This window comes from Corvus kubaryi, unplaced genomic scaffold (assembly GCF_017639235.1).
Source record: "Corvus kubaryi isolate FWS band 111438036 unplaced genomic scaffold, C.kubaryi_AGA036_p1.0 136, whole genome shotgun sequence".
Lineage (NCBI taxonomy): Eukaryota > Metazoa > Chordata > Aves > Passeriformes > Corvidae > Corvus > Corvus kubaryi.
Window position 1 is genome coordinate 5,089,192 of NW_024580670.1, and position 22,794 is coordinate 5,111,985.

General features: G+C 40.8%; 1 protein-coding gene across 1 annotated transcript in view; it reads right to left on the reverse strand.

Annotated features, from left to right (window-relative positions):
* Positions 1 to 22,794, reverse strand: part of TAFA1 (TAFA chemokine like family member 1) — a 224,550-nt gene that overhangs the window by 45,965 nt on the left and 155,791 nt on the right. The window contains exon 3 of the mRNA XM_042014405.1: positions 7,536 to 7,676. Coding sequence (XP_041870339.1) covers positions 7,536 to 7,676 — 141 coding nt within the window. The remainder of the gene's footprint in view (positions 1 to 7,535; positions 7,677 to 22,794) is intronic.

A 22,794-nucleotide genomic window follows, 5' to 3' on the forward strand; every position in this document is an offset into this window, starting at 1 on the left:
AAGGCAGGGTGTAAAGGTTTAACCCTTTCACTCCTAAGACACCACACATTGTCCATCAGCTGGAACATCTCCACACAGGTGCAATAAATAGCAGCAAACCTCTTTGTCTTGCTGCCATGCAGGGCAGATACCCACCAGACTGTACCTTCCTGGCATTTGAAAATCTCTCCCTCAGCATTGCTGGGTGAAGGGCTGTTGTGAGAAGCCTTCCTTAGCATTGCTGTAGCTTTTTTTGCCCCTAGATCTACCCTCTGTAGATTTGCACATAGGTCACGGGGCTGAGTCTCTTGTTCTGGGCTCACCAAAGCAGATCTGTATCTGCAAAGCAGTGAAACACCTTGTCCTGGTTTTCTCCATGCTCTCCAGGCAGCATGACCAGTCCTTAACCAGAACTCATGGTCCTACCTGTGACTTCATCCCTGCGAGGGAATTTTCTTTTCTTTTTTAGGCTCTCTTTTTCCTTCCAGCTTGTGCTTCTTTTTCCCTGTGATGCCTGGCACGCTGGCATGGCTGGCTGCCCTCCCTGCCTCCAAACTCTCTTCCCAGGCTCTTTCCAGTGCTGTGATTAGCACTTAATGCTACCTATCAGAGGAGAAAACTCCTACTGTTTTTCCATTTAGCCTCTAGCAGGTTTATTGCAAGTACTTGAGCGAAAGTTTACTTTCCTCTGTATGGAGGTGAAGTAATTATATGTTCCTGTGTGTCTTCACACTGCTCCAGAGCCATGCCATTCCCTAATTTCACCATAGGGATGTTGTTTGTGCACCTCGGTTGGCTGGGAGGGCTCTGCTTCGTGTCAGCACTGAAGTCTGTCAGCTGGAAAAGTGACCCCCCCCCCTCACACAGATGGAGATAGTGCTATGACTTACGGCTTTTTTTACCCCTCTTAAGTAGAAAAAGAAAATGTTTTTCTTGTGGAAATTGGGATTTAAGTGAGCTCTCTGCACTTCGTCAGGGGTGGATTAGTCAGCTGTTCTATGAGCTTGATATTAAAAGGGTGGTTGCTTTGCTGCACAGGGAACTGCAATGTCACTGGGAAATGAAAGAAATATAAGACATAGGTAGGGAGAAAACTTATAGATGCGATGAAGAGGTACTCACACAAACCCACAGTCAGACACTCTCATTAGCTGCACCATCTTCACACCAGAAAGACAGGAGCATCCATTTCCCTCTCCCCAGAACCTGGTGCAGTTTGCATGCAGGAGATGGGGGAGCGCCTGCCTGGGAACCCCTCAGTGCAGACTGGCTCAGGTCAGCTGCAGATTTGCCCCTTGAATGTCCTGCCTCTGTGTACCTTAAGCACAGTAAAACATCCCTGTGTGTCTGAGCAGCTCTGGGTGCTGTAAGGCACCACCCGTGGCAGGGTGGCTCTGCAGCGTGCACAGAAAGACACACACAGATATGCATAGATGTGTATCCATATGCCCACACAGAGACTTGTCTGCACATCCACTTGCTCAGGGAGAAGCACAGCCTCTCTGCTCTCCTCAGGCTGCTCACGGATGCTCTGGGTCCAGGAGATGATGCTGTGCTCTGACAGGAAATCTCACCCACCATTGGCAGGGTCAGGCACATGCCTCCCCTCTGCTCCCTTCAGCCTCTGTGCTGCAATGGGAGGGCAAACTGGTAATGAGAGATTCTGTGCCTGGGTAAATGAATTAATTACGCTGCATAGCCACTGCCAGCTTTGCTTTTGCTCGCTCTGAAGTCAGCACCTCTCAGGTTCTGGCTGCAGATTCAGGGTGGCTGCAAGGGTGTTTCAAGAAGACGTGATCTGGACAAAACAAAAGCCTAAAATATTTCAGTAAAGTTAGGCTTCTCTCCCCATCTCTCCTTTTTTTAATAGCACATGCGATATTCTGCGAATTTTTTGAGCTCACTAAATGGATGTCAGTGGGGAAGAAAGACATTTTTTTTCTCCTTACAAATGAAGTCATCTGAATTCACCAAATAAAAATAAATATGAGCTTACTGCTTGGTTCCAGTGGTGCTGCAGAAGGACAGGGCTATAGATTTTCCCAGGAGTGTGGAATAATTCACCAAGGCTGCTCGTTATTCATATAGACAGTGAATTAATAATATGGGACCCTGAGATCTCTTCTTATCTAGGCCGAAGCACAGCTAGAGGGATGAGAAGCTGACTCCTTGGATTTCAAAAAGCATTTTTCCCCCTTTCTTCAAGAAATAAGAATTGATTGAAAGTAATTTCACAGAGTGGGAGAAAAAAGGCTTTCTGGTGATACCGCCTAAAATACACATTAGATAAATAGAAAACTATTGGCTTTGTGACTGTGAACTGTTTTCACTTGATGTAAGTGCTGATAGATACAGGATTATCTCTAACAAAGCATTTACTAAGGACCTGACCAAAAGTCAATAGGAGTCTTTCATTTGACTCTACAAGGCTTGAATCCTGCTTTGACTCCAGGGAGAGCCAGGAAGTGTCTGTGTATCCCTGGCCCACCTCTCAGCTGGTGCAAGCTGGGGCAGCACCAGTGCTGTGGGAGGATGCTGAGGGCTGAGGACCAGCACAAGGGGCTGTGCTATACCTCTGTACTGAAGGAACACGGAACTCCTGAATTATGGATTCTTGCTCCACAGTAGGTATCTCACCCGTAATTTAAAAGTTAAAATAAATTAGCTGATGTCCACAGGGTGGCTGCACTTACTGTCTGCCTAAGGAGTGACAGACCAGATGTAACCCTTTCATTTGTAGGTCCTGGGTGAGAGAGAGGAGGGCAAACAGCAGCAAATGGAGCATGTGCTCTGAATGCTGTCCTCTCTCTGCTCCAACTAGTGCACATGGAAAAATAAGGATGACCAGCACCAATCATCCAGTAGAATGACTGGAGAGGTGTGAGGTGCTGGCCCAGAGAGGCATTAAAACTCAGGGTTCTCCCACTGGTCAGTAAGACTTGTGTTTGATTTGGTAGTGCTGTCCTGATGAAGTGGGATGTAAATTCACAGGGCCACATGGTGGCTAGTGATCCTCAAACTATTAGAAATCTGAAGTATATGCCTGTGTGTTAATATTTCATACATTGTGGAATGATCGGAAACCTGAGGGGATCCAAAGCCAGTCTGTTGGAAAGGGAAATACTGGTTTGATTTAATGTTATTTTTCTGTATCAGTGAATGATTTCTCTTTCTTCTGATGCATGACTGGTATAAAATAGGACAAGAGCAGACCATGGAGACGAAACCACTAATCCTGCTGCCTGAGAGCCAATGCTTCAAATCCTGTGTTGCAGAAAACGTGGAATGGGATCACCTCAGGTGTCTGCAGAGGCCTTTCTTACAGGTACAACTTGGAGAGATACTGCACAGCATTTCAGTAGCACCTTCCTTTTTCCTCATTGGTTTTAACTAGTGTTAAACCCACCTCATTTCCTAAAAGCACTGGCAACATGCACAACCTGCATGAAAGTCCCTTTGTGGCTGATTTCAAAAGCCAGTGCAGGTGCTTTTCTGTTATTCCATACTCTGTGGTCCAACAAATTTCACAGATAATTATGCAAGAAATATGAGGTTGCCTGTGAAAGAGTTTAAAATAGCCTGGAAGAAGATTGAAGGGAAGGGAACAGAAAAATGAAACATTAAAAAAAAGTGTGTGTGAGAGCATTGACTGTAACACAGTAAACTCCAGTATGGATGAACAAATTATATATTAGTCATAAGCCTTGAAGAACACACAGACATATCCACCTACTGACTGTACAGCATGGTTCAATACCACTTTAAAGGATATGGTACAAAGCACAGTATTCCCAGTATAAAAGCGACAGTATCAAAATTATAAGGATCTTTTTTTATAGTAATGATATGACAAAGGAATAAAACCTCAGCCCACAGGAGCAATCGTGCCAGCAACAGCGATTTGTGCTGAGGCACCTGAGGGCCTTCATGAGCCCACTGGAGATGCTGGACATTGCTTTCCCCAGAAAAAGGGATCCTCTCAAACTCCTGTAACGCATAATGAAGGAAATCCACCTGGAACTTGCTCTGGAGAGATATTTGGGCAAATGAGGACTATAATAACATCCATGGCAGAGAGCTGAGCAGCCTAATGCCCGTGGTATGTGCTGTGGCCAAGTGGCAGGCAAGATAAATTGTAGAGAGGGAAGGGAGTATTTCAAACCATCCTTCAAACAAAAAGGACCTTGAAGTAGTGCAGGGAATCATGAGAATAAATTTGTAACAGAATAGGCAAAGAAACAGAAATTGGTGTCTGTGTTTCATGGCAAAGTTTGGCTTTTGTATTGCTCCCACTGGTGCTACTGTATAATTCACTGGTGATTGAGGCAGCTTTTAGGACAGTGTCTACTGAATGAGCCACAAGGAATCATTTATAACTTCTGAGGCTGCCACAGCCTGGCCTCACTGTACTTTATTAAGATGAGACCCCAAAGAAAAAGTTTGCTGGACTTGGCAGGAAGTGATACTTGGGAATACACATCAACTTCATCCCTTTCATAGTACAAAAAACACAACCTCGGCCTGAATTTTGGCCCATGCAGGAGGAGGACTGCAGGCCAAGCCCTGTGTACTGGGAGGGTGTGCTACCCGTGATCAGATCTCACAACAAAAGAGACAAAAGGACCATTCACCATCCCTGATACGTATTAGAAATGTTAAGACGACTCCTATGTATAATTGTATTCTCTTAAAGAGGAAACAAAACCAGCTCTCCACACAGTCCCAGCCACACAGCCCAGTTGTGTCCTGCAGCAATTGCTGGTAGGAGTGGAAGGCAATGCAATCTCTCCTCTGCAACTGGACTCAAACTGTCAAAGCAGCAGCCTTGATGAGGTGTTTTCTGATGAAATTTAACTGGGAAACACCAAAAGCTTGATCCCAATACCATTAAGTCACAGTTTGGTAGGGCAGTACTGAGGTTCAGCCTGTTTTGTACACGCTACTACATAGCCATGGGGTGGAGATGGCTCAAGGTGCTAATCAACCAGCAGCCAAACTGCTCACAGGGGTCTCCCAGTCCCTGTCACCTCTCAGAGGTGATGTCTCTGTTTGGGTGTGAGTATATTGCTGTACCTGAACACCTCTGGATATATATATCACTTTCTTAGTGACACATTATGTCTTGAAATCATATATATTTACACAGTATAAAGAAAACCTAGTGTGAGATTTACTGGTCTTAATCCTTTCAATATTATAGATGAAGAAGGCAGAAAGTTGCAGGTGACATTTTGAAACATCCTCATGTACAAAATAAACAGCACATCCCAAATCTTTGTGTGAGTTAAAGCACTGACGTCAGTGGGACTCCCATGGGAAGTTTTGGGAGTTTGTCTTAACAAGAACAGAACCACCAAACAGGAAAAAGTTTTGCCTTAAACCAGGTCAGTATGTCAAAAGTCACAAAGAAAAGCCCGGGATTAAACAAAGGCCAAAGCAAATGTCCCTTGGATTAATTTTTACCAGCAGCATATTGGGCTTTTGAACCGTTCTCCAGCCATCTACAAAAGCAGCTATGGGCTGACTACAACAACTGAACTTGAAAGGGGAAGACATTCCTTTGTAGTTCACGTTTGCTGGCTTTGAAGTCACAGTGAGTCTTACCAGTGACTTCAATGGGACTTGCCTTACACTTTCATATTAGCCATTGTTTTATCCTAACTCCTTTCAAAATTCCAGACAATAACATTTCTCTTTATTGTAATCCTGACAGAGCAATTAGGCTCCAGTCCACACCTGCACCCAGCTTTTTTCTTAACACAGCACTCTTTCAGCTTCTCTTCTCTGAACAGAGTTATGAGAGCTGAATTAATGGTGTCTCTCTGCTCTATCTGCTGCCTCTGTATTTCATGACCTGCTGAAGAACATGAAATTCTTCAAGGCTAGTACAGCTGATCTTTGGTTATGACCAACTGTAGTTTTCACCTACCATTTTATGACTGTGCTTAGCAGGAAAAGAAAAGCTTCTTTTTATCAGGGTAATTAAGCAATAACAGAATGACAGGATGTGGACTAAAGTGCAGTCATTCACAGGTGCATTCATAGCATGGTTTTAATCATGAGTTCAGAAGCTGAATTGCATTCCCAGTGTAACAAGCTATGAAACACTGTTTCATAATTTAGAAATTTGAATGTGTTTTTTAAATAATAAAACATTTTCTTTTGTATCTTTAATATATAAAATAGATATCCACATGCCAGAAATACCTGCTGAGAAAACGCGAGATTCTCATTCCTCTAAGGCACTCCCTAATCACTCACCTTTTTGGTGTCAAATATGCAAGGCCGAGTTTTGTCTGCACAATCCTCCATTCCACAATACCCAGCAATATTCCTGTCTAACTACAACTCCTGTCTGAGCTACACTGGACCACTCCCTGCTCCATTCTAATCCCTTTGCAGCCTGGGACTGAGGAAAGGTATCCAGAAGAGAACATTTTTCCCAATATTTGCTTGTAGAACTCCCCACTCTCACTTGCTTGGGGTGAAGCTGAGTGCCAAACACAGACCCAAAGAGGAAATGTTGAGCACTTCCAAAGTGGACAGAGACACCATCACCCCTGGGATTATAGCATGGAAAGAGTGAGGAGAGCCCAGTGCAGAGCCTACAGAGCTGCACAAAACCAACCCGTGGCTCTCTGAAGCACCTGTGGGTTGGTACAAACAACAGCACATGGCATCCACCCAAAAGAGCAGCGAGGGATTTTTACAAGATACTCCATTTCACAAAGCTGCTGCACTGAGGGTTTCAGCAGCACAGAGCAGCTTGTTTGGGAAGGGTAACTAATGGGATTAGTACCACTTACTCCCCATCTTCTTATGTGATTTATATTTAGCTAAGCCCTTCCCAGCCACGACTCTCTCCCCAGTTGCTGTGTGGTTTCCCCTTGCAGTGCTGGCAGGGGAGCCCCAGAGAGGAAAACACCCTGTGGAGCTAAACCTGATACGAAAACCAGACACAAATAACACGGTGCTTTTTCTTCAGGAAAAAAAAAAACGAACAACAAAACCAACAAACAAAACAAAGAAACAAACCAAAAAAATCCCCGTGACAAGCAACAGCAGCGGTGATTTCAAAAGACAAAGATTTTTTCCAGCTTTCTGCAATGTTTGTTTCAGGACTAGAATACAAGGTTTATTTATTTATGTTATCTTGCCACTGACTTTCCAAATGTCTAATTAAATCAAAATGAATGGCAGCTGTCCTTTGAAATATTTATGGATCAAAACTAATGTGGCACCGATGGGGCTCCATGAAGTGATGCAAGGGATAATTCTGTCCAGTTATTTATCAATAATAAATCTCTTATACTCATCAAAGCATCTATCCTGGGCACTATGGTCACAGTTTTCAGGTAAATCTTAACATGACCCATGTGCACAGAACTATGCACTAAAGTAGCAAGAAGGTGGTCTAAATATATTCTTAAGCTTACAGATTTCTCTGTTGTGTTAAATGAAGAACACAGCGAAATTCCTATGCACAATCTATAGACTTAGAGCTTTCTACTGGATGGTACACAAACAGAAACATATACACAGGAGGAGCTACTTGCCATCAACACAGGAAGGTCTGTTTCTTGTAGTCCCAGCCACTTTCCCAGGTAGACAGGAGCATTTTACTGTTTGTGATCTTTCCTCAATTCGATTCTTATTACAGCATCTGTGTGCTGCTATAACTTCACACGTTCCTCCTTCTGGCAAAAAAAAAGAAAAAAAAAAAGAAAAAAGAGAATATTGACACTCTGATTAGGAAGAGCAGCAGTGGCTAATCAAAGCACCCAGGCGTGCTCCTGTCTGTGCCTCTGCCCAGCTTCTGTAAAGGTGGGATTACAGTGTTATTTCTATCTTTTTGTGTGCTCCCGAATAAGCTGAATAATAATAGGTGCTGCTATACTACATTTTTAATAGAAAATGTAGATAAGTGTCCCTTGCCTTTCTTATATTAAAAGTTTCTATGACATACACATAATTTTTGGCCTAAAAATGATGGTGTCAAGGTCTGGGCCTGAATAAAAGTAGGTAAAATACTACAGAAAATGTGCAACAACTGTTGGATGGTTTTATGCTTGTAATATTGGAGGCCTCTTCCCCAAATATATTCTCATACAAGGACAGAGACTAAGGGAATCCATCTGGAAATAAGATATTTCTTCAAATATTTGATTCTGTGCTGGTACTCAGCCCTTAGGGAATGACAGTGAGTCTCTCCAAATTACGGGGTGGCCCAACAGCACTTTCCTTTGCTCCCCCACTCACTAAGTTGGCAATTTCAAGGCAGGAAACATTCCCTTTTTGTGTGAGATCACCAGGCATAATTTATCTCCTCCCTAATTGTTCTTTATGAACATTTGCAATGGTTTTATTAGAAGGAGAACACAGCGGAGTGATAGACAGATAGATGGTGGCTTTGGGCTTATGAGTACTTGGTGTTTGTGGCATATACTGAGCACAGAAATGAAGTCTCAGGTGTGCCATTCCCCTTCACCTCAGCACTGCAGTACAAGGAGACAAACACCACAGTGGGCTAATGCACTGCCCAGGTAATTTCTCCATTCCTCTTCACACTGCATTTAGTTCATAACCACTGAGTGTTTAATAGTGTCAGGCTGTTCCCACAGATATTTGGCTACTTTCTGAAATTGCAGCATAAATTTGGCAGGGTTTGTTTCAACTTAGTACAAAACCTCATGTGCTGCCCTCTAAAGGGCAGGATGTGCAAGATTTTCTAGAAGAACATTATTTCTTCATGCCAATAAGAATTGCTAAGTGCACAGCACTTTTACTACAGCATAAACCACATTACTCATGTCTTTGGCTTTCACTCTTTTTGAAAGAATAGTGAGAGCTTTTGACTCTGTAGTGCTGTGCAGCCAGGTAGGAGAATAAGAAGTGTGGGGATGCTGATCCACATCTGGCTGTGAGCAAGGGGTTTTGGTAGGTCTGGGACTCCAGTGGCATCTCCCTGCTCAGGAGCGAGTCCTGATACCTGGTGTTTCTAAAAATGTGGTATTTTTAGTGAAGCAGTGGGCAGGTAGGCAGGGAGGAATCTCCCTTGCCTGATGTTGGTCATATGGTGGTGTCATATGGTGGAGTTTGAAAGCATGAGATTAACTCTGTAGTAAATACTGAAGTCATCTGGAGAGACATGCTGCTGCATCTCAGTTATTAGGTGCATTTGGCCTGCTAACACAAGCTTTTTGAAAGCCAATAGGTGTCAGAGAAGAGAGATCCCAACAATTCAGAGAGCCATCCTCTGACAAACCGTCTTTGAAGTGTCTCTGAGGAGTAAGAGAAATTGTGATAATCAACTCAGCCCCAAATGCTTGCATTTTCTATGAAGTAATCCTTCACACAAACTCCCTGTTCCCCTATCCAAATCATACTGAAAGCAATGAAAAGATTCTCATTGGTTCAATCCATCTTATGGTCATGCCCTAGGAGAAGAGAGATTTGTGATTTTATTGATTGCAACTTCAACAATAAAGATAATGTATACAGTAATAAGCATTTCTAATTTTAGACTACATAGACTGTGTGGTAAATATCTGTGAGTAACCTAAATGCTTAATTTTCTCTATGAATTTGCTGTATGAGTACTAAGAACCACATGAGCTAGTCTTGGTTATTTGGTTATCTATTCAAGATAATGGGTTGTGCTGGAGAAGCTTTATAACACCTTTAATTGCTATGTGAAACTCAAGTTGCTGGAGCAGTAAAGAATTTAGCTCAAAGTGTGTAGTTGTTTAGGAGGGACAAAACATAGTGAAACTATAAAAGCAATGAAAAACCATTTTTTTAAACTGCTAGACAGTTAAATTCTTTAATTGGAAGTTTTATCTACATAGGCTATAAAAGTATGCAAATAATAATAATTATAATAATAGAAAGACCCTTTCCAGTGCTGACAGAGAAGAGAAAATCCACCTCACGTGGAGAAAGTTCTGCATGTTATACACCCTGTTTTCCTGAAAAATCTGTTAAGTGGGATCAGATCTTTCCACTAAAACATGTTTAGCCTATGGATACCTACTGGGTACATTGCATGCCATGTGTTTTGCTGGTATGGATTTTACCAGCCATGCATGTACATGTGAGAATTTTAAAAAGCCATATACAAAATGGGAAGAGACACAGATATAAATGGACACAGAGAGAACAGGAAGAACACCTCATTGAAAAAGTGTACTCCTTATTACATCATTCACAGAAACATTTATACCACAAATATATTGAGAGTGGGAGGTTCTATTTAAATCTATTTCAGTTGCATAAATGAGGAAATTAATTGAGTGGGGAGAGGAACATGAATTCATCTTCACTTTCCATTGAAAACCACTCAATGTATTCAGGTGGATATGCAAAATACCTTTGTATTCTGTGTTTTTTATTTTTCATTTCCAGCTTTCTTCTTTTGGGGGGGGGGGTGGGGCTGGAGACCAGCAAGAAATGCTCTAATTCAATATCTGATGACTTTCCTGAGCCATTTTTTTTCTCAATGGTTCACCTGGATTATGGGAAGACCTGGTGAGATATTACATGGCGGGAGTCCTGAAAAAAGATGTGAATTATAGACCTGATAGGCTGTGAGTGCAGCAAGAGTTTGAATCCTTGTCATAAACCCCGCAAATGTCTCTGTTTTTGGAAGTTTATGGTCTATTGAGCTACAGTAGCTTCTGGCTTTGATTCCACAATAACAGCCTCATCCACCTCATTCAAGTCAATAGGGGATTTGCCATTGCACTTAAAACAAGAGGAAAGGGCCCTAAAATCCTCAAAGTAAGTGTCTTCTGAATGGTATGTTGACAGTTACATTTCATGATATGGCTGTTTTATCCACCTGGCTTTTTTTTTTTTTTTTTTTTTTTATAATTCCCTTCTGCCCCAAGAAAATCAGAAGATTAGAAATGGAGTTGGAACTTGCAGGTCAGGAAGAGCATTGATCTTCCTTCAAGAAACGAATGAAAATATCCTATCATGATTTAGATCTCCTTCACACCAAACATTAGCAAGACTTGATAGTGAGAACAGCTGATCCTTCCTGAGCACTCAGTTCATGGGGGGCCCTCGACTTTGCATGAAAGAAATGTGATGCCTACCAAAGCAAGAGGGACAGAAGTGGCTGCCAGGGAGGATTCTGAGCTGTTGAAGATGGTAACTGCGTCACTGCAACTCAGCTCATTCCCTAGGCTTCCAGAAATCCTTGTTCTGCATAGACTTAAAATGGAAAACTGTAGAAATAATACATAATTCTTACTGTAAAACAGGGGCAACTGTTTGTTATGCCTGAAAATGATTTAGTTCCAATTGGAGGACACTAAACTCCTGAAATAATGCTCATTTTTGTCCCTGTTATAAAGCCACCTTGAGTTTACACACTGCTGAGTGAAATATTTTATCATGAGCATGAGCCTGCTGTGGGAGGCTGTGATTTAAAATATCTAATCACCTATAGGGTCTGACTGCATGCCTGGCAGAAGCCAAAAAGTCATCTTCTAGTCATCTCTGTTTTTTATATCTCTAGCTAGGAGGCAATAATAAAAGCATATTTTGCGCTTCAAAATTATAACTTGCCTCTGCATTCCAGCCAAGCCTGAACTTATCAGTAAACAAACATAAAAAAGGCAAACAGCGCTACTGATTTGTGTTATACATTGTGGAAGTCATTAACTATGACTCAGGTAGCAAAACTTATATGTTCTTGCTTTGACAGTGATGACAATTTAATAGTATTTGACTCTGCTGAGTTACATGGAGCATCCTGCAGCAATGAGAGGGGTTGTTTATCAAAATGATAAACATGTTTTCATTTCCTCCTTGGCTGCATGTATGTGATCAGAAGTCCAAGGCCATCAAGAATTCACTTATTCTGGCCACCAGACAGACATTAAGCGATTCAGGACCATCTGTGCTTGAAAGGAGTTCCACTTAATGGACCTTCCTAGGGCAGGTCAATCATAATGAATGCATGTGTGCATGAATGCATGAGCAGAGCAGCTTTGGTGAGACTTCTCGGGCTGCTTGGCGGTGGCACAGACGGCTGACAGATAAGATGTGCCTTTCTTTTTGGGGTCATATGCCCAGTGATTTTAGAATTCAGACCCTCTGTTACATTTGCTTCTAGCTCATTGCAAATGCACCTCACAGCCTAATCCAGATGAAGGTTGTTGTAAGAACTTGCTCGTGCTACTTGCAAAAAAACTAGCGATGCCCAAACAACATCATGGGCTTTGCTGGCCAAAGTCTGCCTCTGTTACACCATTAGTAATTCACCATGGGAATACAAGCAAAAGAAATCGAATGGACCAATTTTATCCACACTTCCAGACAGTTCATTAGGACTATAGCTGGTTTATGGTAGCTCTGTTTATTTGTACAGCCTCAAGTAGCCAGTCTAAGTGCCAGTGCTATCATCCTGCTAAGGTCATATACCCATATGTTATTCTGAAAATGCTTAAGGATATGCACATGCTGCTGCTAGACCTAGGAGAACAGAGAAAATTTAAAAGAGAATTAAAGTTCTATAGACTGCAAACAAATGTTTAACAATGTGACAGTAAAAATCCTTCAGACTCTTGTAGACTTGCTGAAAAAGTGCTCACAGAAACTAATGGGTAAAAAAATTTGCACCCTTGCCACCTCATGTCTTTATACAAACATCCAAGAGAAAGAAAAAAACAACCCTGTGTCAGCCTTTTTTACATTTACTATAAAGACTTCAGGTTTGGGGGCTGCAGTTTAAAGAGTTTTCAGTTTGAATAAGCTCTGGAAACTTCCCAGGTGTAATTAATACATTCATAAGCTTTAATCAAAATGTTTATGCCAGCTAATGTGCCAGAACTACAGACTACAGTGTGCACAGGGGAAAATACTATACTTTACTTTAAGAAATAATAAGCCACTACTATGGAACTTACAAAGTAACATTTTTGCTTCTGACAGGAATATGTAACAGATGGAAAAACAAAGTCCCATGCTACGCCACGAGCCACTTCACAAGTGAACAAATAAAAGACTCCTCATAGCCACAGTGCAATTACACTCAATTTTTCTTTTACATATAATCCACTGACATTCTGTATCTGCTCCAGAAGGAAATGTATCAAGGTTACAGGATGCATTTGCAGAGCAATCAGAGAGGGCTTAGGGTTTTCACTCATTTTCACAAGGTCAAGGATAATTGCCATCAATGAAGTAACAAAACAGCTGAATTTGGCTTATAAACATGATGTAACACAAAGATACCATCAAAAAATTGATCTAAGTATAACACATTAACATTATTCCTCACTTAATTCTTTTCCATTATGGTAACTGATACAAATAAATTAATGGGCTTTTCTTTATGGATGGAGTTACCATAACCGTGGGAATTTGGAACGCTCCACACATGTTCTGCAAGTCCCCTGCTTATATACTGGGGCTTTTTTTAGCCCAGTGGATCAGAATAGACTGCAGTGGTCTGTTTCCTAAGTTTCTATTTATATTCTCATTAATATTCAGTATTTCATTGTTCATTATGCAAGATCTATATTATTTTCATATTGGGAAGACTCTATGCAACAGCAGCAACATCAGTGACTCCTGCTGTGGGTCATTAAGTTTTGGGTTGGGATATTGTTTTATTGAATTCCGTTGCTGTGAAAGGGTCCTGGAGATGCAGGTACCCCCTTAAAGAAACTGCTGCTTCTCGACAAAAGACCAGAACAAGAGGACCACGGCTAGGGAAATTTGTTTTCCTGTGGAAATGCACCTTGTGTTAAATTTTAAAATCCTTTTGAGGTTCTTCTGATGTCCAGATGACTTAAGAGAGCACTCCTGGAGGTCACAGCTCTGAGAGCCCACAGGACTCTTTCCCAGGGGATGGTGCAACATTCCTGTAGGTTGAGGGCCCAGGTCCTGTGTCATGGCACAACACCCCTATTTTAGTAAGACCAATAATAAGATTGTCTTGCTTTGTGCTGGTCCATGATCAGAGTCTGGAGAAGAGCTGCTGGGCGAAGCAGGTCAGTTACATGAGAAAATTCATTCCACACTCAGCCAAAGTTCTGATTGATTCTGGAGTCAGAATTCCTGAGCTAAGAGGGGCAATGTGCATTATCACAGGCATCTCTGGTTATTTATCTTAGAAGCTCTTGAGAGTAATTGTGACAGAAAAGGCCATTTTTATAAAATCAAACTTTTCTGCAAAAATGAATAACAAAGGAACTTTTAGAGGAAAATAATATCTTTAAAATATTTTGTTCAGCAGAATGTTAATATTTCAGTTTAATATTAACTTCTTTTTTTTTCCATTTGTATTTTATTTCCCATTCAGTATAATAGGGGAAGCAAGGATATGCAAAGCTCTAATTAGCACAAGGATTTGTAGTCTTTTACAATTTTCTGCTAATGCTCTCTGCCATCAGCCACAGGAGGCTTTTTATCTGAGAGATTTACAGATTCTTATACTTACACCCAGAATAGAATAGACTCTGATCCTCACAAACTGGTTTATTCGCAGAAATTAAAAACATGTATTTTCTGTAAAGGAGAAATGATGTGGATTCTACTCTTGAATTCACAAAGAAAACCCAGAGCACACCAGCATGTGAGCTGTGATTGGATCTAGGGCTGGCTTATGGATTTCCATATCAAACCAATATACACACCAGAGAATAGGTTTTTCTACTAAAGAGTCTTGCAAATTGATCTCCTGAGAAATTTGCACAGGACCTTTTTCCTATGCATATTAAAAAAAAAAAAAAAAATCTTACAGATGAATCAAAGGGAAAATGGTATCCAGAACAACAAGGCAGCCTTCTAGCAGCTCCTGCCTCTGGCACATTGCAGTTCCAAAGGCAGTGGAATAACCAGCAAGGCTGAGGAAGGCGAGGGGACAACAGGGCAAGGGTGGCTGGAGAGGAATGCTGATGAGGAATCTGCTCCTAGCTCTTATTTAAGCAGGGTTATGAGTAGTTTTAATTAGGATTTTGCATGCATGTGTACAATATACCCCAAAATGACAGAATCTATGAGAAAATCCCACTTCTTTTGTGTGGAGCTGTCCCTGCCAGGGCCATACCCAATCCCCACAGGACTGGTTGCTTTTTAGTCACAGGGAGTACGGCAAGGGAATTGTAATAAGGACTATCAGCACTCTAGTACTGATGAACTACAAAACCCAGATATGTAACTCACAAGGCAGGCAAGAATCCAATGTTCTCTTAGTGGGGATCTTCAGTCTTTTAATGAGATTTTTTTACTTCAAAGGGAGACCAACTTACAGCAACTTTGAGAAATGGAGGTTAGAAATTAGAAGTCTTGGTGGGATTTACAGCTCTGGAATGCCATTAAGAGACGTGTGTGAAGAGGCAGGACTTAATTCAGAAAGAGAAGAATGTTATTTCTGAGAAATAACTGAAGTTCCATATCAAAAAGTAATAAGCATTATGACTCTAAATTTCATTGACTTTCAGTGAGATATGACACTCCTAGAGGTCTATATCACTTGTAAATAAGATGTCTTGGTCTAAATGATGTATGCCAGTAAGGCTGAGCATAAAATCTTGTAAGTACTTTAAAAAAAATCTTGCTCTTAGTCACTTGGGTGGTTTGGAAAATTTAATATTTGATATGTCAGAGAGGATAAAAAAATGAGTTTGGACAAAATAGATGTAATATGCCTGCATTGAAGCCAGTGCTCCTCCTATAACTTAAACTGCAGGCAGCAGTATAAACTAGAGATTAAAAAGACCTGCTGTGCTATTCTGATCATTGCTTTGCAGCTGCACAATTCTTGCCCAGAACAAATTTTCTAGGTATCAAAGCTGTGGAGAAATGTACATTTCTGCTGCTGAACATAAATGAACATTTCCATAATTGACATCTCTAGTTCCTTGCCAGAGAACAGCGAAAATCCAAAGTGGAATTAGGCCTGAAAATACCCTAACAATAAAATTTGAGTGAACCACAAAATATTGTTCTTGTTACCTCTAAATGTTGTTCTAAATGCTGCCAGCAAAAGGCATCCAAAGAATCAGTTTTAAGTTTCAGGAAAAACACAGAATGAAAGGAAGACAGGACTACTCTCTTTTTGGATGGAATAATTAAGTTGATAAGAAATAAGTGATTCAGTCACAGCTGCTGATGAGAAACGAATATAGAAGCGTGCATGAGAAGTAGTTACTAAGAAAGGATTTAGAAATTATTCCATGCCAACTATGCAAGCACAGCTTTGTCCTGCCAGAGTCTCACTTTTGCCCAACAGGTTTTCCCCAAGCACCAGATCTCTAAAACTGATTTGGCTTTCACTGAATGCCTTCATCACCAAACTACTCTCCAAACTGGGAAACTGTATTAATTTTCCCTTCAGCCTTAAAAGAGATACAAAATTGCTTATTATGCTCATGATACACCCTTTGCATTTTTTATATGGTACATGAAAATGTCATACTTTTAGGATTTTAAAAAAATATTTAGAAAATAATCCACTGATTACAAAGAAGCTGAGCAAAAACCAACTTTCAAATCCAGGATCTGAGCCATCACAAAATGATTCAGGGAACTTAAATTCTTGTGGAAAAGCAAAACAGTGTTGCTCTATACAGTTCATCTTTTGATATGAATGTTGCAGATAAATTCATACCCAGATAATTTTATCCACTAAGGTGATTAGCCTATGGAGAGCCTATGATGTGTTTACTGAGCACAGTAGCATAGTTTATGGTAATGCTCTTGTCATGCTTTATAAACGTGTGAAGTGCTTTTATGAAGTAGTTAGATAAGGAGTGGTGAAAGTAATGTGATCCATAAAGAATGCACAGTGATGAAGAGCTGGGATTGCAGAGATACTACAGACAGACTGATAGAGAGAGTTATAACCAGTGCAGAGGCTGCATTAATCTTCCAAAGAATGGTAATAAATAAAATAACAAGAAGGAATGGTTCTAAACAAATTTGGCCAATGTATAAAACTGAGATGTCAGGGTGGGATCAAAGTGAAGGTGTTTTGAATGGGATCTCTTAGGGATAAGTTGACTTGCCATAGTGGCAATAACATTTTCATCGATGGGGTTGACCACGTCTTACAAAACCCATGAGAAGGAAACCAGAGGACTGCAAGTTACAGCACGTGTAAGCAAGTGCCACTGTAAGATGCTGTGTGTGATAAGCAGCAGCAGTAAATCCTGTCCTCTGCAGCAGCTGAGCAATGCCAAGCAATCACTTCCCAGGCATTGCTCAGTGGACAAGTGTGCCCATTATCCCACCCCATATATTTCTAGAATTACTCACACTGTGGTGGCCAGCAGCTGGTCCTGCATTTGAGCAAACAATTCCTTTGCCAGGAACTGGCTGCACAATGGTGCAGAAGGACAGAGGATGGGACCAAAGGCTCAGAGGCAATCAGTTGTTTTTGCATGGAAAGCATTTTACACTGCATTCATTATCCGCAGCAGAAGAACCTGGTAGTCTCCAGCCTAAGGAATTTACAGCACATTCATTTCTGAACCTTATTTAGCTTCAAGCACAGTCAAGCACTTCAGTAAATGTTAGGGACTGGGTATGTGAACAGCAATATTTTAACTTTCAGGCTGCTATACTTCAGTTATGAATTAACAAGTCAAGGAATTCTCTCTCAATCTATTTTAACTTTCAGGCTACTCCACTGTGGTTATGAATCAGCAAGTTTAAAAATTCCCCCTCAAAATGATCTATTCTCGCCAGACTTAAGCATGATTGAACTGTTTTACTTGTGGTTAGGACCAAACTGAGGCTGAGGAAGAGGGGGAAGCAGAGGATGATGTGGGATTCAGACCATATTGTTCTCAAAATTCAACTCATCAGTGCAGCCATTTCTGTGGGAAGCTTCAGTAGGAGGGTGGTTCCCTCCTCCTCACTGAAATCTTAAGGGACAGTGGCAATATTTTATTTCACGATAATTTTGGCACCTCTTATTTTCTTCTTTGGCTTTGTTCTTGTGACATTCATCTCAAACAAAGCAAGTCTGACCGATTTTCTCTTTTCCTGTATTACTTTAATCATTTCCCAAACCTCTCTTCTCCTACATTTTCCCATAGTCACTGTCCTTAGCTGTTTTTTTTTGCATGAGTCTCCATGTTTTGATGTCTCTCTCCTCCCTATTTCTGTTGATGAGCAATATTTTATTTCCTGCCACCTTGATTTGCTCTGTCTTTCCGCTCCACCTCTCTGCATACAATTTTAACCCTGATTTATTCTGGTTCCCCACTCTCCCTCACTCTCTCCCTCTTTACCTTTTTTTTTCAACTGCATTGAATGTTTCTTTCTCTGACAATTTCTTTCTCTTCTCTCTGGGAGCTCCTGGTGAACAACACAATACAGTACTACCTCCTAATAATTGATCACCTGGCTGCTGTTCAGATTTGTACTGCTCCTTTGAATACATGTGCAATTCAGTTCACTCTGTTCCTTTATAATGTGGATAAAAAGGCCTGCATACTCAAGCGGAAATACAGGCAGTCTAGTGAGCAAATAATTTCCTACTTTGAAAGCAACATGTGACACATTACAACATTGGCTTGAAATTTTTATTAATTTATTTTTTATTAGTTAAACAGTAGCAATATGCAGGGAGCTCTGCAGTTAGCAGAACCTAAGAGGCTAGGCAGAAAACACATTTATTTTTCTCTCCCCTGTTTACCCTTGGTGATGATCAATATTCATGCAAACACTGTCTAAGAGAATGTGGAATCAGATTGTTCAATTAAAAGTTGCTTTTTAAACAGTTTTTTTCAAAAACTAAAATCTTTTTGATGAAAAACATTGACATTTCACTGGCCAGTGTCAACAAATTTCAATTCAAGATAAAATGCCTGTCTGGGTGTGTTATAATTCATACAACTCAACTACTTTTAGCAAATGATTCCCAGTTTCTACATAGTACTACAGCCAGTAAACTACACCATACTCACATCATCACTAAAAAGGGGAAAGTGTCTTGAATGCTGAAGTCCAGACAAAGAAGGAAGTAAGGAATTATTTGAGCTATGTCTCATGGTCACAAAGGAACCATTTTACACTAAGATAAAAATAAATTCAACTTTTGTTCCAAAATGATCCAAGTGATCTATTCCAAGGAAATTATGCAAAAAGAAAAAAGATACATGCACGTGTCCTGGGCATGTCCTGCAGCTTCCTGAGGAGAAGCAGCTCATCTGATGTGTTGCAGATTCTGTGCTAATTCCAGCACTGCCTCCAAGGGGTCCTTGGCTCCCTCAGCTCTTAGACTTGTCCTGATTTATGTCCAGCTTAGTCCACTTTTGAGCTAGTTGGAAAAACCCCATTCCATTCAACCCCCAAGGTTTTGTGTCAGAGAGCTCAGGTTTAAGTGCCATCCCACAGGGTTCATGTGGATGCGGCTCCAGGTGAGCCCCACCAGAGAAAGGACCCCAATGCTCTGACCCCTCAATTCAGCTGCCTGCATTTCCATGTTTAAAACGTTTTGGATAATGTTAAATATAAACTGGGCTTTCATTGGGGGAAAAAAAAAAAAAGGGAAAAGCCTGTGAACTAGAAACAGGACAGCTCTGCCAACTCTCCTTGATGGTGTGCTGGTAATTAAAAGCAGAAGAGGTCATCTTGCCCAGTTCTTTCCCAGTATCAAAATGTTTCCCTCCACACAGTCATGAGAACCTTGCTCAATTTATTTTCACATTATTTAAGCAGTTGGACTTCTGCTTGTGCATCCTTTGAAGATGCCATTCTAGCATTTAATGGGATCTACCATTGGGCTGAACAGAAAAAGAATGTTCTGTTTTCTTTTACTCAGTTTTCCTCATTAACACTAATTGTGATGCTATGACCAACTGAACACAACTATTCCCTGTTCCACGTTTACAGACATCAGATGTGTTTCAGATGGTCATCACATCCCCCATCATCATTATCACCACTTAGACAAGCTGTGCATTTGCTGCTTCTCTTCCTCTTTCTTCACGAGCCTGTCCCCACCACTTCACTGATGTCCACGGCTCTTCTCAGCATCATTGTCATCACTGATGTTTTTAAAATTCCACTATGTAACAATTACATTATTATTAAAAGTGATAAAAATTCTGTGCTGTAAATTGGATGAGTATTATCTCCATTAAAGAGAGAAAATCTGCCCTATTTTCCCAGTCCAGCACTTATGTCTACTCAGCTCTTCATTATTATTAACTAAAACATAGATAACCAGCACAAGTTAATCAAGTTTCAAGAATATTTGATCATCAGTGTATGAACAACCAGATAGATTGGTATTTATTACTGCCTGGGCTCGCCAGAACTGTGGAGATGGACAAGGAATAAAAAACAGGGTGTAGAAACAGAGACAGATGCTCTGTAATAGAAAATCCAGCCAACAGTCTGAGATGGAAGACGAATGCCATATCTAATTGAAATGGTGCTCTGTGCTTCCCAGCAGTGTTCTCAACAAGGAAAGACACTATTAACTCCTGCTCTTGGAGAAACTGCCATCACTTTCCTACTTTTTCTATCCCCACTTCAGCAGTTGGCAATTTTCCAGCATTAATGTTTGAATACTTATTTTCCCCAGGTATATCAGTTCACTTTTTTTCTAGTTACACTCACATTATTTCCTGGGCCTTCAGATTTTTCTTATCCTTTTTATTCTGGGTCTTGTAGTCCAGTGACATGTTATAACACATATTTTACTATCACTGGTAAATTGGCAGAGGTCCTGTTCCCTGTGAGCCACAAGCTGGATAAAGCCATCCCCAAATATTTCTTTTAAAACCTGAAAGACGCTTTTTTGCTTGGCAGAAAACCAAACTAGCACTTGCAATAGCCATGGCCCTAAAAGGAGTAAAAGGAACAGATTTTCAAGCCCAACCTACCAAGTTATCCAGCACTGCAAAGGTGTGGGCTTCCCTCTTGTTCCAGTGGGAGCCTTCTCCTATCAAACTGCACACTAACAAAGAAGGAATTTAACCCTGCAGCCAGAAAAACTACTGACTTTCCACTGAACAAACAAAAATGTAATATCAGCAATACCTTTAAGGCGGGCTTGGTTGACAAACAGGTGCTCTCTCTGTAAGACAGTTTTCTTATTGATCTGTGCTAACATCTTGCAGGAGTGAACAATCTCATTGCCATGTCAAAGGCTAACCATCTGTGAACAAGTAATGCAGCCAGAAAATCCTTGTTGCTACAATAATAGCTTTAGGACGTGGGTTTTGTTTCAATCACTACAAAAAGAAACCTACAGGAAACTTCACAAGAATTGTTTTTCTGAGAAATCAGTGAACCAAGAAAAATATTGCTTACACAAATTTCATATAAATAAATTACAATAATTTACACACTATTGAGCAAGTAAAGTTACTGAAATAATTGGGAAGTTCATTTTTCCCTTTTTCTCCTTTGATATTGCAATCACCTTCTCACAGTTTCATGCATCACAGCCCTTCTCTTATTTAAAAATCATAATTCTCTCTGTGGGAAAAATCATCTCTTCAATACCTGAATATATATGTTAATACTTTCAGGATCAGATTTTTTTTTTCACATCAATAAACAGTATTCAGCCATGCTGGAACCACAATTTTAGACTAAAAGACCATTCTAAGAGATTGATGTGCAAGCACAGTGTCATACTGAGAGAGAGACTAGTGAATTAATGATTCTGGAACAAAAATCTAATGGCAGGACTTCCTGAGACCAGGAGACAGTCTTGTGAGAAACTTTCTTACTCAGTGAGATAGCATTAGGTCCTAAATAATTATCGTGTCAGAGAATGTTAGGTGCCCAGGCATAATTTTTGACTAAGGGATTTAAGAATTTGACTGTTCCCTTAGAAATGTGTACCAGGAGGTCCCGTATATCAAGGTAATTAATTAATTAATATATTATTATCATCATCATCATTGTTACTAATTACTGCCTTTGATAAGTTACTGGACATTTTTCAGTCTATAGCTAAGTGTCATTGAAAAAATCTAAGTTTCTGTCTAGATCTGGAAGGCCTTAACTTTGTCTTTCGACTCACTGGTTATGCCTAGGGAACAGCCTCATGGAATACCAGCACTGTGGCATCCAGAAACAACTCTGGTTCCCAAATCCTGATGAACACCTGCAAGGAGCAAAGCTGAGCTCATGGTCTCTTGCACCCAGACAAAGCTGGTGAGACGACGTGAGTGCAGATGTTTCAATGGCACAGTTGAATACTGAGATCTTTGGGGTAACTAACCACTAATGAACAGCAAATTGCTGTACCTGCCCATTTACAGTCGGGACAAGGGTGTCAGTGCATGGAGCAGAGAGGAGGTTGGCTGCTACCACTGGAGCTCCTGGTCAGGAACTGCAACAGAGACAGAGTCAGGGAGGGAATCCTTGACCCCAAACTTCTCAGATCAGTGCACAGCCCAAGCTGGACTGGGAAGAGGCACAACAGGACAGAGCTGCCACAGGTTTCCCATTCTCCTTCTCTGCCCTGTTCATTCCTGTTTTCACTCTGGCAGTCTCAGGCCTGTCATCCCTGGCTGATGTAGGTGAGCTGTCTGAGGGGTCTGTTATCTTTGTGCATAAATATCTCACCTCCTGCTGATCTCCTGGGCACTTGTGGGCTTCTCCCCACTATCCCTGTTTTGCTGACTTGTTTCAGCTGAAAATTTGCACAAATAGAAGAAATGGTTTCAATTCTTTTTAAGTTAGTCTGGATAAAGAAAGTATCAACAGGAAATAGAAACAACAGCACTGTCAGTAACTCAGTGAAGTCATGGTTCACTCTTCTTGGGCTTTTTCAACCCAAAATGTCAGAGACAACAAACTGGAACTTCTTGATGTATATTTGCA